At 40.1% G+C, this 17,697-nt stretch overlaps 1 protein-coding gene across 20 annotated transcripts in view; it reads left to right on the top strand.

Moving 5' to 3' along the window:
- Nucleotides 1-17,697, top strand: part of scrib (scribble planar cell polarity protein) — a 93,858-nt gene that overhangs the window by 62,424 nt on the left and 13,737 nt on the right. For 14 of the 20 annotated variants that reach the window (XM_038300589.1, XM_038300593.1, XM_038300596.1 and 11 more), the window contains 14 exons: nt 450-539; nt 632-709; nt 789-1,106; nt 2,607-2,687; nt 5,564-5,803; nt 6,081-6,191; nt 6,275-6,568; nt 6,678-6,866; nt 8,921-9,040; nt 9,486-9,542; nt 9,990-10,046; nt 13,124-13,204; nt 16,003-16,395; nt 17,583-17,654. In XM_038300589.1, the coding sequence (XP_038156517.1) occupies nt 450-539; nt 632-709; nt 789-1,106; nt 2,607-2,687; nt 5,564-5,803; nt 6,081-6,191; nt 6,275-6,568; nt 6,678-6,866; nt 8,921-9,040; nt 9,486-9,542; nt 9,990-10,046; nt 13,124-13,204; nt 16,003-16,395; nt 17,583-17,654 (2,181 nt within the window). The remainder of the gene's footprint in view (nt 1-449; nt 540-631; nt 710-788; nt 1,107-2,606; nt 2,688-5,563; nt 5,804-6,080; nt 6,192-6,274; nt 6,569-6,677; nt 6,867-8,920; nt 9,041-9,485; nt 9,543-9,989; nt 10,047-13,123; nt 13,205-16,002; nt 16,396-17,582; nt 17,655-17,697) is intronic. The other 6 variants (XM_038300604.1, XM_038300605.1, XM_038300608.1 and 3 more) reach the window with 3 other exon arrangements.

Raw genomic sequence — 17,697 nt, forward strand, 5'->3', positions numbered from 1 at the left:
TAAAAAGCATTAAAAGTCCAAAACGGTTTCTTTATGCAGGACTCTTTACTTTGTAACTCAGCGTTTTCTGTTAATTTTTGACCTAGAAGATGATGCTACCACCTTTGTTACACATTACGTGCATCTGGGGGAAAAAAAAGAAAAAGACATTGTTATTGAAGGATATTCTCATAGCTCAAAAATTACAAAGGTATATTAATCTGCCTTTTTGTCATAAATAGCATTGGTTTTCTGCCAAAGTTAGGATCTCATTTTAATGACTCTTTATTGAGGTGCTGACTGATGGTAGACTAAAGGTTAGTCATCATCATAAAGGATCAAACCAAAACCAGTAAAAAAGCTAATTTATCAAACAAGATTATTTTCACCTTCAAAACCTGGTGTGACCTTTTTTGAAGTTGGTATTCGTTCATTCATGCGGTGCCTGACTTGTTTTATCAACGTTGCAGCACTCTCTGACCATTGTGCGACAATCTGGTGGACTTGGTATCAGCATAGCGGGAGGAAAAGGATCTACACCTTACAAGGGAGATGATGAGGTGAAAAGTCCACCTGGATTTGGACAGGCTGAGGATGGCACCAAGGAAATGTGGACTGCAGAGTTTGAATATACTTTCTTTTATTTTTTAAGGGAATCTTCATCTCCAGAGTATCTGAGGACGGTCCTGCTGCAAGAGCAGGAGTGAAAGTGGGAGATAAGCTTCTAGAGGTACAAATGAGCACGATTATAATAGATTAGAGACGTTTCTCTCTCGACCTGTTGAGTTTTACCAACATCCGTTTGTCAGGTGAACGGCGTAGACCTTCATGAAGCAGAGCATCACACAGCAGTTGAAGCTCTCCGTAGCTCCGGTGCGACGGTTTCCATGACAGTACTGCGGGAGCGCATGGTGGAGCCCGAGAACGCCATCACCACCACACCGCTGAGGCCAGAGGACGACTACTTCCCACGGGAGAGGAGGAGCAGCGGTCTCGCCTTCAACTTGGAGGGCAGTCCCAGCGGCACCCGGCAGACGTTCTCCACCTGCCTGATCCGGAATGACAAGGGCCTTGGATTCAGTATCGCAGGAGGCAAAGGCTCAACACCGTATCGTACAGGGGACACGGTAAGCTGCACCACTGTTAATGACAGCATTTTTGACAGTGTGTTTTATGTGTTCTTTTTTATATTTCCAGGTTAAAAACTATACCTTTATAAACCACTGCTGTCATTTCATTTTTTTTTATATTTTGTATAAATTCACTAATGAGGAATTTGGAAGTTAGGAAGTCCCAACACATACAGTAACTGTCACAGTGAAAGATATCCGTCTTTTAGCAAAGCCTATTCTGGCCACAGCGTTTACAGTCGTCACCGGGGTGACAGAGATATGAATAGCCGACCCTGATACATGATAGTTCCACTGATGGGACATGGTGAGAGGTGTAGACGCCGCTCTGTAGCTCAGGAAGCACAGGGGGGCAAAAGGACTCATGGACGTGTGATTTAGGCAGGTCAGACTGTAAGTGTTGGCTCTTTTTCAAACTTTTGTTTTTAATGAAGGCAGTTGTGTGTTGTATGGTTGGTTCTACGGTGGATGTGATGCCGCAGCCTTTGCCTCTGCAAGTATTTTCAGGTTATGCTTTGGAGCAGGATAGCAGCTCACATGGTTCCTCATTAATTATGTTCCTTAGTTAGTTAGAGCAGAGAAGGGGCATATCTTCAAGGGGGATGGATTAAAGCAGGGGTCTTCAACTTTTTCCAGGCTAAGGAGCCCGAAACTGATGGCGAGATGGAGCGGGGACCCCCTAATTATATTATTGTATTAAATAGTTTTATATCAAACTGGTCCTATAGTCTTTCTATTACATGTGGAGTAATATAACGAAAGTCATTTCTCCCTGGGATTATTAAAGTATTTCTGATTCTGATTCCTGGTTGATGGGACAGGTGTTGTGAATGAAACGGTGCCCAGCTTGAAAGAGCTCCTGTGTGTCGCTGAATGTGTGCATTAATGACTGAAAGACATCTTCTGCCTCCATTTATCTGTTTACTAAAGTGTGTTGAATTCATATTAATGTGGATTTAAAGATATTTCAATTAGCTGAAAAAATTGGTCTAATCAACCAAAACTTTTGCGAGCCCCATGCAGTATCTCTGGGGACCCCCCTGTTGAAGACCTCTAGATTAAATGGTTTTGGTAATTAAATGTGCTTTTATTGGACTTAATCTGGACATTTTTTTTTATAGTAACTAACAGGATTATATAAGAACTATTTAAATTCCAGGTGTTAAAGATAGGAAAGGCTCTGTGTATGCACCCTGATGCTCTATCTCTCCGGTTCACTCGGAGACTCTTTAAATAACACTTCATAACCTATATGTATTAAATAACCAAGAGACATGACGACAGATTTTGATAGAATCTTGTTTTTACATCCTCCCATTTTTGTAATCAAAGTTTAGTCTTTTAAGCCAAACATTTTACATTTCCTACAAGTCATGACAAGCATCTTTGTTATTTTGCTTTTGTTCAAAATTATGCACAAGGGTTCATAAAGCATATTTTTAAAATAAGAGATGAAAAGATAAATTTTGAAATTTGTGACCATGTGTTGGTTTGCAGGGCATCTACATTTCTAGAATTGCCGAGGGAGGAGCCGCACACAGAGACAGCACGCTGCGTGTCGGAGACAGGGTTCTCTCCGTGAGTACAATCATCTAAACGTTAAACTTTGATTTATTTCTCGGTGCTGCACTGATCTGATATTTCAGTTTAATTTCCATTTATTTGAAGCTTTAAGATGCAGAACCATTGTTAGCAGCTTCCAGTCCTTTAACAGTAAATTAAATGCATAGTTTTAAGCAGGGTCCGTCTCACACTGTTTGTGTGTTTGAGAGCAGTTCTGTTAAGCTCCATTTGACTATTTTAAAGCAAAGACTAATGGTTATAAAGGTCAAGAAAATATATGTATTAATAACCTTGAAAATCTTGGAATTTTATTAAACTAGATTTGCAATATATTATATCTATGGAACAACAGTAAAATGTTTCCTTCTGTTCTTTTTTGTGTTTAAACTAATGTTTTAGTTTGGCTGATGGCCAGTACATAGTATATAGAGTGCTATATCAAGTCTAATAACCCCAAAGCACTTTAAACTGCATTTAAGAATTAATCTATGCTGATGCTGGTAAGCTACGCTTTAGCCACCGCTGCCATGGGGCACCCTGCAGAGGTAGGGAGGCCACACACAGACATCAGCCATTCTGATCACCATCAGTTCGCAATGCTGGTGAATTTTCTTCCCTAGGATAGAAAGACTTAGTGGGACAGCACACCGGTTACACCTCCTGAACCAGTGTTAGCCCTGTAACTATTATCAGGACTCTGGTTGGGTTTGGCACATCAAAGGCAGACTTGATCAAATAAATGTTCTAGCCAGACACTTTGGGATCTTAGTCAAAATGCTTTTAAGTAGAACTAATATAGAATGCCATTAGCATCCCTAATTTGAGAGAATTGAGAGTTTTGGAGGAGTCAATGAATATTCAAGGTGTTAAATCAACAGCTTATGGCCTCCTGCATGTCTTTGTATTTTTTTCCCCTCCAATCACATTTTGAAGTTTGCTTCTTTGTCTTCTTATCTTGATGTGTCGTCTATATGGGTGATGAATGCACTGCTGCTGCTCTGTTCTGAAGTGTCTCCTTCAAGTCATGCAGCCTTGGATGTGTTTTACTTTCTCTCCGGCAGTTATTCCCCCTTCCCTCTCCTTTGTTGTCTTCTGTTTTTACCCTCCGTCCCTCTGCATGCTCACTAACGCTGAGCGAGTCTCCGTGCCTGCTTGGTGGTGGGTGTGGTGTTGCTCTGCTGCTGTGATAGATGAATGCTTCCACAGCAGCTGAGTTTTTCAGCTAGCGGTAAGGGCCGTTACTGTCGGGTCAGTGCTGACCTCTGCTTGTCAGGATGGAGCACTGTGCAGTTTTTAACACTGAGCTGTCAACAAGGGCAGTCTTATAAACAAAAAGAATAAAACAGTAATTTAATTGCCTTTATTGACTTAAGAACTGTTACTTTGGTGAGAACTCAAGTTTTCCACTCATCTTAAGTAAACAAAGGCAAAAAGTTGTTATGTTGAAAATAGATCCTGACCGATGAATCGATCGGGCTCTATTTCAGCGTCTGGCTCATAAATCAACATCGGCCAAAAGGTGACCCATTTAAGAAGTCATTTTCTGCTGCAATCCGCAAAAAGAAACTTCTGTGGAGCTGATTCTGCTCCTCTGCCCCTCCCTTGCTGAGCACTGAGCTGCGCCTGATATTAGGGGCTTCAAAAAAAAAAAAAAACAATATCCTATATTGGCCGATAATATAAACGAAAAAATCATTAACATGGAAATACACAGGATAGGCACTGTCCAAGCATAGTTCTACTACAATTCTCATAATAACCAAAAATATGATTCGAGAAAAAATCATATTTTCTTACTAACATAAGCAACTTTAATTTGAGCAGTTACCATAAGACTGTAAATGGAATCAATGTTCGAGTTGCTGATTTAGATTTTGCCTCAAATCTGTGGTGTTTTTTTGCTTAACAGGGCTGGAGCCCTGTTAAGCTGACTAACTTTAACCCTGCAGATTCTGCATCCAACAGCTGTTGCATCCTTCATGAAGTGGCTTCACACCTGACTGTGAAATAAATATATGTATACATTTAGTAATTTAATGTATTTTACTAATTACGTTTTAGTTCTAGACATGGACCTTCAAAAAAGAAAACAAGTAGCTGCATACAGCATAAAGTGAAAACACGCAGGCTAATGGGAGGTGTACATAAGTTAGAGCCTTTTAAAAATGTATTTAATGAAAACATTTAATAAAGAATTTATGAGCTCAGTACAACCTGCATGTCGGTATGAAGTTTTGTGGGACACAATGTAAGAATCTTTTTTTTCCTTTTCAAATTGTTTATTTCGCAAAGACCTAAATTTAGAGAGCTAAAATGCTAATATGTTTGCCAAAACTAGCCCATATGAAACTCGTCAGTTCTCCTTAATGTGTCCTTTCCCAAAGGACGTCTGTTGTCATGCAACACTAAAGTGTAGTTTGGCAAAATCACAGCTTTCCATGGAGTAAACTGCTCACTTTCTCCTTCTTCGTCTGCTCCAATATTTAATTCTGTGCTTGCGCTAACAGCAGCTTTGAGCGTGTGTTTGCGGGGGATAAATTGGCCCACAGATTAATGGGTCGGGCTCTACTCCTTCTACCTGTTTGCCAACCTAAACTGCAAACTGAACCTCATGGTTTATTTTTTTTCTTGTACTTTTCAAAATGAGATGGAAAAGGGAATTGAGTCCAAAGCTAACAGCTGTCCTGTGAGTTTAGTCTTTTTTTTTTAGCTGTGGAACGCTGCAGCTCCTCCATGGGCCTCAAGATCTAGTTTCTTCTAATGAATTGTAATATGCAGAATCTACTGACAGCAGCGGTTTGTGAATATTCCTTCTGTTAGCCTTAAATGATTACTGGGAAAATCGTGGTGGGCTCACTCCTCCTCCATGGTTGGTTTCACTGTCGATCCAGATCAATGGTGTAGACATGACAGAAGCCAGGCATGACCAGGCAGTAACGCTCCTTACCGGCACCTCCCCCACCATCACACTGCTGGTAGAGAGAGACCCAAGCGCACCGGGAGGCTCTCCAGGTCAAAACCGGGCACGAGCCCACTCCCCTCCACCCCCGGAGCCCTCAGCCTCTCCTGACCAAGATGAGGAAGGCCTTCAAGGGAACGTGGGAAAGATTGACGACGAGTATCCAATTGAGGTGAGAAGTCTTCATTTTTTTAGAGGTTTTTGATGAGCTGTGCTGCAGAAGCCTGATTGATGGGTGATGTTTTGGTCTCCACCTCACTCCCTATGCTGTTCAGCTGCAGAGAAGATGGTGCATGGTATGATGGCTTGCTGTGATGAAAGGAGTGTGTTTATCGCCTGCTGAGATGTCTTGTTTTCATGATATACCTTACTTTTATTTTTGCTTATGTGCTCAAATTTTAACTTTATTTATACCTTAAAATTCCTGCTGTTCCTTCTGATTCAAACAGGAGGTGACCTTAGTGAAGTCAGGCGGCCCTCTTGGACTGAGCATCGTTGGAGGCAGTGACCATGCCAGTCACCCCTTTGGCATCAATGAACCCGGGGTCTTCATCTCTAAGGTAATGACACATTATTCACTCAAGGATTTTGTTCTTCTAGTAAGTTGTGTTGTGCTCTTATCATCTGCTCCTTGATCCATCAGGTGATTCCTCACGGTTTGGCTTGTAAAAGTGGCCTTCGAGTCGGCGACCGCATATTAGAGGTTAACTCCATCGACCTGCGACATGCCACGCACCAGGAAGCGGTGCGGGCCCTCCTGGCTAACAAACAGGAGATCCGCATGTTGGTTCGGAGAGATCCTTCCCCACCTGGGATGCAGGAGGTTTTGATCCAGAAACAGTCAGGGGAGAAGCTTGGCATCAGCATCCGTGGAGGAGCAAAAGGTCATGCTGGAAACCCCTTGGACCCCACAGATGAGGGCATCTTTATCTCAAAAGTTAGAAAACCTTTTTGTCCGTAACTTATCAAAAGTCAAACCATATTCTGGTGTTTTTGAGTAATCAGCCAGTTTTGGAAACATAATGCTGTGACTTTGTTCTTTTCAGGTGAGTTCGACTGGAGCAGCGGCCAGAGATGGAAGGCTGCAGGTCGGCATGCGTATCCTGGAGGTGAACAACCACAGCTTGCTGGGAATGACCCACACAGAGGCAGTGAGAGTCCTTCGTGCTGTCGGGGACTCCCTGGTCATGCTGGTGTGTGATGGATTCGACCCGCGTAAGGTCACTGCTGTCGAGGTGAGCCCTCAGAAATAAAAATAGATACTTCACTAACCTTAACCTTAAAAGAGAAGAAGTGATCTTTACACTACATGCAGTAGATCAAATGTTTTATCAACATTTATAGATTTAGAATGCATTACTCAAAGGTGGGCTGAACACTTAATAAGAGAAATAGAGCTTTAATTTTTTCATGGTGAGGACTGGACAGTTATTGTCAATGGCAATAACATAATTCAGCCAAATCCAAGAGTGTGCCATAGGAACCTCCTTAGATACCAAATGCTTTGGCTGCAGCCACAAAACCAATGACGTATCACTGGGACATTGTTCGGAAGCTAAAAAAACAGTGCTTTCGTTTTATCAAATCATGTCTGCTGTTATTTCTAAGGAAACAGTGATGTGTAGCATTGCATTGCACTCAAAAGCGTAGTGAGCTCTTTGAGTGGCCTAAACGGTAGTCTAGACTCTAGAGGACGGATAAGGAGGAGAAAACAATTCCGTTTCTGATGGGGAAACGCGGTTGCAAAGTAAAACAGATTCGCTTTATGGAAATACTAAATAAAACCTCTGTCGCAGGAGAAATCATTCATGTTTTCCACGTTTGGAATCACAGGGCTGATATGGTAGGTGGGGCAGACGATCAATTAAATATTTTAATAAACAGAATAGATACCAATTATAGGGAGTTCATAGGGACAGAAAACGAATAAAGTAAAACAATGATCCTCTTTGAATTTAAAACAAAACACAACAATAAGGGAAAGAAAAGAAAAGCACAGCCTATCACTTTTTCCTCTTTGTGGAAAAAAACAAAAACTTCAACAAACTTCACAGATTGCTCTTTGAGAATCGTAGTAGCCTACGTATTTAAACCATCCCACAGCTGTTAATGCTGCATTTTCCTTTTCTTTAAACATAATTCCCTTTTTTTATATAATAAAATCCGACATCTGCATTAGTTGGAGCATACTAAAGCTCGTCATAGCGTAAGTCTTTGCTTTGTAGCCTCGTCGGCTAATTTATCTATTATTTTCTTTTTAATAAAAGTACCATGATCTGACCCAGTCAAATGTGGGATATTGTTTAAATTTGGCGGGAACTGGGACAGAAGGAAAAAAAAAATCTGCACAGATCGGGATCTGCTCACCCTGCATAGAAGCTCTCTATACTCTACAGTGAACCCTGCTTTAGTGTTATGGAATGGATTTGTCCAGGATAGCCCTACTCTACATTATTTGTCATTATTATATTTTCATTCATTTATGCCACGTTGGGTCTAAAGTAAGTATTGTAGGTCCGCAACAACTTGGTTAATGCATGATTATCATTGGCATTAGATAGCAGGCAAGCCTTTATCTATAAATAGCTCAAGATGCTCTGTCAGCTGAGCTATATTGGCCCTGTTGGGTTTAAAAGCTGAATTGAGTCATTTAGACCTCATCCTTGTGGTTGAAAACAAGCAGTTTTAACAACTACCATTTTGAAAGTCTGTTGATGTTCAGCCGCCGTCTCATTCTCAGCTTATTGCCATTTACTCCATCTTCCCCTTCATTTTCCTCCTCTGATGATGCGTCACGCTCTTAGTACTAGTAAAGTAAGGAATGTGTTATAACTGTGACCATTTATACAATTTACTGGTGCACTCACCTTACCTCAAAATAGAACTACAAGTCTAACGAAAGCGAGAGAGAGAATGAGAATAAAACAGAGCAACTTTTCTACAGCATTCGGCTTCTTATTTTCTGATGTGTAAATCCCTGTTGAAGCTCACCAATCTGTTGGCACAGTTGATATGCATCCTTTCTAAAAGCTTATTGTTCCTTATGTGTTTATTTTTTAACAACTAACTACAACTAAAAATAGTTTTTTTTTTTTTTTTTTCTCCAGTAACAACTTCCACACCAAGTGTTGTCTCCATTAACCTTGTAATATTCTAACAAGATGGTTACCTGTAGGGGGCAGTAAAGCTTAAAAAAAATTCTTCTAGGTGTTTACCAGAAATGGTTTAAAAAAAAAATAGTGAGCAATGAAACAAAACTCTAAATCAAAGAATTCCTTTTTTTTCCCAGGCGTCTCCAGGGATCATTGCCAACCCGTTTGCAACAGGCATCGTGCGCAAGAACAGTATGGAGAGCATCTCTTCTATAGACCGGGATCTGAGCCCAGAGGAGTTGGAAATCATACAGAAGGTATGATTCAAATCCTACAGTGAACTGCTCTACAGTTTCACGGTTTGTACCAGGTAAACAACAGCATCAATTTCAAACCTCATAGAGCCCAAACGGAGTGAGCTGAACAGAAAAATGTCACCTATGAAGAACTGCTGTGTCGCTCAGTATCACTAACTGGGTGAATCAAATGTTTTTGTGCAACAATTGTGCTGCAGCATCAGTTTGGAGGTGGAATTTCACCAGCTTAGCTAGAGCACGCCATGTGGAACACACCCATGCTGCCACATAGCATCAGCACGGTTGTTTTTTTGGCCAATTTAGGCTGCTGGAAGAGCGACCATTCTGAGGGAATGTGTCTGCTAAAGGCCATGGCTTACTGTCCCTACTACATGTAGTCCTCTCTCTGCTGAGGTTTGCTGAAAGAAAAACAACCTCTTTTTGAAGTTGCACTTTTTATTCACAGGAGTCTGAGATGGTCAGAGAGACGTCGCAGTGGGAGCGAGAAGAGATGGAGAAAGTGGTGAGTAACTGGAAATGCTTCAATGGTTAACATTGAGTGAATCAGTTTAGCCAAACGAGGAAGTAGGAAAATATGGTTTCATAGCTGAGAAAGGGACTGAATGGATGAAGCTTCCTGTCTGCACCCTGTGTGGGGGGTGTTTGAGAGTTGTCCCTGCAATGTTTCACTTTGCATGCTTTTTCTGCTCCCATAGAAACATGAATAGTGTACTTTCTAACCGGTGTGATTTCTGCTCTTTCTTACCCTCCTGTCTTTCTCTCTCCTCTCTCCTTCTGGTGTGTTTGGTGTGACACATAATCATCTCTCCACCTCCTTTTGCCGCTTTATCCCTACCCCTTCATCTGCAAAAATACTTTCCTCGTCTGTAAATGATCTCTGTCTTCATCGCATCACTGTGTGCGCTTGGGTGTCTTCCTCTTTGCTTCTCCTCTTCCTCTCATGGTGAAGGAGCGTATGCGTTTGGAGCGTGAGGAGGCAACTCGCCTGCTAGAAGAGGAGACGGAGGTGAGACCCTGCTCCGAGGCATGTCATCAGAACAAACCTGCAGACTGAGCTGCAAACATGAACAAAAGTGGCTGTGGAAATATTTCTCTATCAGAAAGTTACTAAAGAAGAACCAGTAATTAGCTGATCAACAATTTCAAAAGATCTTTTAATTTGAAAGTTTGGAAAGGGGAACTATTCTGGTAGAATGACAAAGCCATGGAGCCATCAAGACAGTGTAGCTGAGCCTAGAAATCTAAAATGTATCCAAAACAGAAGAAATGAAAAGAGGACATCAGGTTTGTAGCATAAGAGAAGAAATTTGTTACTTACAGTTGTTTTTGACACTTTAAATACCCTTCCATTAGAAACAAATCAGCTGCCAGTGAGTTGAAATTGACAAAAGTAGTGATAAAAAGGAACACAATGGATATCATGGTATAGATTAGAACAAATAGAACAAGTAAATAAACCGGATGGAGCTCCTGGACACAAACTTTGATTAGCAACACTTTGATGCAATCACTGAAATCAGGTGTTTACTGTAATATTCAGCAAATGTTCAGTAAGACCTCTGCATCTGCTGACAGGTATGTGGTTTCACTGTTCAAAGGCAAGGTACTTTAATTTATCTGGGACAGTTTGTCATAATTCTTCAAGATAAAAAATTCAGAATCAATATTTTGTTTTACTTGCATTTTTGTAATTTTTTATTACTTTTTCAGTGATGTGTTATTTGAATTATTAGTTTCAATTTATCATATTCTTTAATGGGAGGATATATAAACTTTGAAGTACAACTTTAAATTCAATCTGCCCTTTTTGTTGGATGCTTTTTGTTCTTACCTGCCTTAGGACATCGGATACAAATTTAGCTGTATAACAATGCCAACGTGTTTGATTTGATGCTTATTGTCCTAAATTAAATGAATAAATAGATTTAAATGGAATGAAATAACACCTTAATAGAAGATGACATTATGCTGGGCTAAATGAAAGCATCCACAGTCAACGGATGGATGAGTGCTTATTTATCGAAGTAGGGGAGGAGACGTCAATGTCAAATATTAAGGTTAGGCTTCAAGAGATTAACCTTGAAAACAAACTGTACAAATATACCAGTTTTACACAAAAAATAATATAGGATAAGGTTCAGTCAAGACAATGAGATGTTGAGCTATAATTACAATGAAAAGTATTGAGGATTAAAAGTTATGGAAGTTTCTGTGCTCACATATTTCTGTTTGCTTGGCCTGTTTTTCCTGTAAAAGTTGGTTAACTTCTGTTGTGGAACATTTCCAAATTTCTAGTCCTTTTAAAGAAGAGCAATGATGAACCGTGTTTACTGCTCTCTTTGTTACAGCTCCAGCTGTGGGATGTTGGATATCATTTGATTAGTCATCAGGGCTTCCCTTAGTGCAGCTCTTTTTGTTTTTTCTTTTGATGAGGGATGTTTATTGATGCGGCACACTTCAGTACTAGATCATTCAAAGTGCTCTACATGACAAAAAAAAAGTACATTGCGATGGCATAAAGGCAACACAAGTAATAAAAATTAATAATTAAATTATTATATAAAGGAAAAAAAATACAGATGATGACATAAATTAAAGGAAAGTTTGACTGAAAACGTAACTATTATGTTTAGATAGCACAGTCAAAAGCCGCTCTAAATAATATGTTTATTATCTTGATTTAAAGCAACTTGCGGCGCTCAGTTCAGAGTATTCTAGATTAGCTAAACTAAAGCTGCTTCTACTTACATTTATTTAGTTACTTTTAACTGGTTCCATATAGAATTTTAGGACATTTTCAGAAAGGGACAAGATTTTAGTACTCTGTCCTTGTTTTTAAAAGACCTAAAATTATCCCTCCAGGTAAAGGAATAAAAAATGTACCTTTAATGTCTGTATAACCTGGTCTGTTCTCTATAATGTTTCAGATTTTAATAGACCAAAGACATTAAACCCAACTGGTTTAGTAGATCAGCTGGTTATTAAATGCTAGGACTGATGTAAATATGTGAATGATGGAAATGAGCTGCAGGCTTTGCTTAAGGTGACGGAACAACACAGATGATTTGTCACGATTGGTGGGTTCATCGCCAACCTGACAGGAGGCCAACATATCATCAATGGCCAATTTTTAACTTTACTCTAACCAGATTGGACTGTAAACTGAGATTGTGGTGATATAAGGGTATAACATATCTGCATAAAAGTGACACAACCCTTAAACTGTTTATTCCAAAAAAGGGGCATAATGGGGTGGAAATAAGAATAAAGAAATGTCTCTTTCTGTGAGATTATATGCCAGAAAATGTAAAAGGTCGTTTTTTTTTATTGGCCTTGGAACATTGTTAAATTTTTAAAATGAACAGAAGCTGGCTTGTTATCAAACGGCTGCTAACCTGGAGAAGAGTTGTAAGATAAGTGTCCTAGAAAGACCGTTTTTTTGTGATTTTTAATTTCAAAGAAAGACTCAGAACATCATCAAGAAGTCTCTCTTTTCACCCTGAACATGTATCCATATGGATTAAGGCCACCTACAGCATTTAGAGCAAACTGAAACAACAGCTTCTGCAGGTTAAAGTGAGGCTGAAACATAAAAGCTGTGTTTGATAGAAGTTATTTTAGCTGAGGCTAAGATGAGGATATTGTTCTAAGAATAAACTATAGATGCAAAAATAAGCCTGTCTGGAAACTTTCTGAGCACACTTAGCAGTTATGCACATTTTTATTAATGCAATAATTTTGTTACGAGTTCTGTGAATTCACAAACTCAGGAGGAATTACATGCATCAGTCTGGTTTAGACCAGGTTAGCTTATAAGGTGTGCATGGCGGAGTTAAGCCCAGTCTGTTGCTGAACCCCTACTAGCTGAATTTAGACATACTAATCAAAGATCTTTTTACATAGATTTATATAGAGAGGATTTCCTTCTTCATGTATTTGATGCATCAATAAACAAATTGATGGTTTTGTTTCCCAGTTACTGACGGAACGGAGACACTAAAGAAATCCATTTACTGTTTTGGTAATCTGTGTGTATACTGGTCGGACATTGTTCTTACCTTTGTTTTTTCTTATTTTCACCAGAACATTGGCGGTGGACCTTTAAAACTTGACTACAAAACCCTGGCTGCACTCCCCACCACCAGCCTGCAAAAAGTCAACAAAGTGAGTCTCTTTTTTTTCCAGATGTTGCACAAACTAACAGAATTCAGCTCAGGACTTACATGAATGAATGATGGATTTAACTTATTGACATGTTTTAAAACTGGGTCGGTGCCCCTGGGGTTGTAAATTCTTGGTTTGCTGCGTGTGGCCTTGGTTAGAGGCTTAGAATAGACCCTCCTGGAATCTGTCAGGTTTCTGGGTGACCCTGAGATCATCAGTTGGACCTGATCGAGAACCCAAATCCCTCAGATTGATTCTTAGATGGCTCAAAGTCAGAACTTGTCTTAATGATGTTACTGTGTCTAATATAAGCAGCAGATCGCAGCTAGATGAAGAATCTTGTTGATGTGACTAAATAAAGTAAAGCAATAAAGCTGATTAGAAAGGAGTGAACATCTTCAGGATGAGCACAGGGTTGTGTTTAAAGAAGTGCAGGCCCGGTCCGATGGGGTGAAAGAATAAAGTGTGAGAGAGGAAGGGCAACTTGGGGGAGGGGAACAGCTGCCCACTATCAGCGGGCCTCCTCTTGGTGATATTTTAAACGTGCATCTGGCTCTGAGTTGGACTGAGTGTGTCTGCTTGGTGGGGACGGTGTCCTCTGAGAGAAACGTTTAGGTTCAAGCTCTGAAAGTCCTGAACATCCAGCTTTACCCTTCTACCATCCAGCTGTAAGTTCCCACTTCTTCTTCTTTCCGCTCTTTGCCTCTTTCAAACTGTTTTTTTTTTTTGTTACTTGAATATAACTTCTATTTTTCAACTTGACTTGAATTTTTTTCTCTTAAATATGTTAAATAATATTAAATCAACCTTTCTGAGCTGTAGCTGGCTTCTGTTTAGTGTCCTATTTGTAAATCACTGTTTTGAGTGCAGCAGAACTTAACGTACATATCATAAGAAGCTGCTCTTGCAGTGGGATCTGTAGCCATGTGGTTCAGTGTTTCGATATTTTACCTGTAACTGCCTGTGAAAGCCAGAGTACAGGAACTCCTAAATCTTAACAACAGAGTATTACTCTTGGTAGAGAAGATTGTGGAGTTTTAATTAAAGTGCAAATTATTGGTTTATATATGAGCTGCAAACTAAATATGGCAGTAGAATCATTTCATTTTACTGAAAGCCTTGTAGTGTCGCTCCTTTGTCCTTGTAGCATTGCTGGGAAAGTTAAAAGCCAAACGAAACAAGGATCTTTAGGTCCATTTACCCATTTTCACTTAGTGCTCCAATTCAGCGCCCAAGCTTTGCCATTTCAACTCCGCCTACTTCTATTATCTACATAGGCACTTACCATGGTTTACTTTATTCCTCTTAATTATTTTTGATCAGCTAAAGACTAGTCAGAAAGAAATTTCTCTAATTTCAGGTGCAGTTTAATTAATTATATGATTTTTTTTTTTTTTAAATACCCTCTTTACCTGGTTTGCATCAGTTTCCCTTCATAAAAAAACCCCAAAAGAACTGGTTATATCCTCCTTCTGGTAGAGTTTTTTATTTTATTAGAGTACACTATGAGCAGGTTAGAGGTGAGCTAAACGGTGTGATAGATTAACCTCATTAAGAACCTCTCTGCTGTTGCCAAACTATTCAGTTTTTCCTTAAGGGCTAAATAAAACAAGGACCTGTGATCAAATTTCCCTTGATGTGATTTCCCTAAAACTAAAAGCTCAGTGATCCGTCCGCCTGCGTCTGATCGTCATGCTGCTTTTGGGTCCCAGCTGTGCAGCTCTCGGTGCCACAGCACGTTGGCGAGCCGGTGGCCTGACTCCTCTCCTCTAAAAGCCAGCTGTCGCTCACAGACGTCTGCGTCGCTGCCAAAAGGTCACTGACTCGCATTCCAGCCCTGGAAAGCTCACACGTATGCCTCTTAGGGTTATTACCAGGAGAGCTGTGTCACCATTTCGCCTTTAATCAGACTATCGTCATTGTTGCTGATCATTTCATAGTGTAGTAACATATCATGTAAGGCTGCAGAGTAAAGTCAGCAGAGTCTTTTCTGTAGAAAAAGAATCAATCAGCTGGCAGATGTTGATATTTGCCTCTTTTTTTTTTCTCCTTATATTAGCATCAGCTAGAAAATGCATCATTCATCTTTAAATCAGCAGCACAATACAGGGATCGGTTAGCATGAGGCAAAATAATCAGCCTCCCTGTTAAACAGTTTAAGAGTATTTTAAGCAGAAACTGTGCTGAAATGTGGATGTTAGCAAACACCACCAGTTAGGACTTAAAAGAAATAGGTTTGGAAACTCATCCGAAGGGCTTGAAGAGCTTTAGTGATGCAAGTCACTCTTTATAGCAGCCTGAGGCTTCTGGGTCAGCTTTCTATTCATAGGTCCACAGGCGTTTCTCCTCATCTTACTTTAGTTTGTGGGTTTGGCACTGTTAGTTTAAATTTCCTATTTTAAAGGACTGGTGAGAGCTGCACACTGATTATAACCAGTCCTGCACCAGTTTGCTCCTCTCTGCTTTGCTGCTCCACACCAAAACAATAAAGTCAATTTGGTTTATTTCAAGTTTGAGTTTTTTATGGCCAGGAATCACTGTTTAAACATTTCGTTTCTTACAAACCTGAATTTACTTTGAATCCTTAGGATATACTCAACATATCATTGTTTATAACATGAGATTTATAGAAGTACATTTTTATCCATTTTACAAGTGAAAGAAGCTTTATCGCTTATTATGAGAGCATAAAGTTTAGGTGTGTGTAAGTCTTTTGTTTATTCCATTTGAGTTTTGAATGTTGGTGGGTCTATATTCTCCTGTGAGTCCTCTCTTCCTTCTCCTTTGCTCCTGTTCAGTTCTCTGCTTCTGTTATTCTGACTGCTCCCATGGAGGCCTCCTTGCCGGCCAATCACGGAGCCCTTTTAGAACCAGCAGGCTTCAGTTTGGTCAAACCCACCGAACCCCTCACAGACCACAGCTATCTCAAGGAATTCCAGTTCTCCCATAACGGGACGCCCACCATCAATGACAGTCCAGGCTCAGCCACAGCTGTTGACTCCATGCCGGCCGTTTCTCCTGAGGAGGAAGAAGAATGCCTGGTGGACTCGCAACCTATGTGCTTTAGGGAAAACCCCTTCCTGGTAGCGAACCGTAAAGGGAAAGGTCTTCCACCTGGAGAGCAGATCCTGTCCGGGCCCCCTGTGGGCTACGGCCAGCAAGGAAAGCTGCAGCCCTGGTTATTCAGCAAGGCAAGATGCTGAGAGTAGTTTGGAGGCAGCATGCTGTGTTGCTGTGCATTGTTTCTTTCACTGTGCTCCTTCTGTATAATTATGCATTTTTCTAAAAAGATAAAAAAAACTTCCCACTTCCAAGTTTTTGGATATAAAAGATTTCTGTGTAGCTGTTTGCAAAGCAGCTTAAGTTGCTCCAGAATTTAGAAAAGAAATGATTTTCCCCTGGGATATGTTTGGCCATGCCTGTGTGTGTATGGTTCTCTGGATAAGAAGAGGTTATGGCACGTTTTTGCTTTGAGCACAGCTTGTCGCATTTCTTTAGAAATTCAGGATCTTTAACCGCACACCAGCTGTAAGGAAGGTCATAATGCAGGAAGGAATGTGGACAGCACAGAGGAGTGCATGTTAACCAGCGAGTGCTTGAACTAAATATTCACAATACGACTAACCCTTTACAGGTTTCAGCTTAATAAATTTAATAGAAAAGTTGATTTATTTCAGAATTTCAGCTGAAAAAAAAGGAACAGCCTTTCAAAATCCCCAAATCCTCTTTTTGCTTAAGATTAATTCAAAGATTTTTAAGTACAGAAATATTTTTGTCAATACAATCAACCAGAAGACTACCAACGACCTGTAAGTGGCAGGTAAGACTCAACAGGTCATAGCTAAAGAGGCAGGTCGTTTTTTATCCCAAACATGAACACCAATCATGAAATGGAAGGAATGAAAGGAAAAAGTTTGGTACAAAAAGGCGTCGAGCAAAACTCATTCGAGTTTCCAGTCGCTGATGGTTTGGGTTGCCATGTCAACTATTGGTGTTGGTCTACTGTGTTTTCTAAAGTCCACAGTCAAAACAACCATCTACCATGACAATTGAGCTTCAAGGAGAGCCTAAAGAGGATCTGTACGGAGTATTGTCAAAAGGAAGATATGAGACATAGATAAGGATATTAGCAAAGAAACCAGGGTTTTTATGAAGCTGCTGCTAGTTGCCTTCATCCCATTAATTTTCTAATAGAATTGAATTAAGTATAGCATATCTACGATGTGTTGAATTTCTGAAATAAATCAACATTTTGATTACTAATAAAGGTCCATCTACGTCCAGATGGAGCTGTGGTTGTATTATTACTGCAGAATTTCTGGTTTCCTGACTGAAAATGTGAGCAGCTCATTAATTAATTTCTCTTGTTTTTCTCCAGACACCTTCTTCTGATTACACCAGAACAGACAGTCCTGTCAGGGAAGCACCATATTCTCCCACCATCCAGCCGGTGAGCTGCTCCAACACGTCTTCCACCAGATTTCACCACCCAC

This window comes from Cyprinodon tularosa, unplaced genomic scaffold (assembly GCF_016077235.1).
Source record: "Cyprinodon tularosa strain WSP-4 unplaced genomic scaffold, ASM1607723v1 ctg451, whole genome shotgun sequence".
NCBI lineage: Eukaryota > Metazoa > Chordata > Actinopteri > Cyprinodontiformes > Cyprinodontidae > Cyprinodon > Cyprinodon tularosa.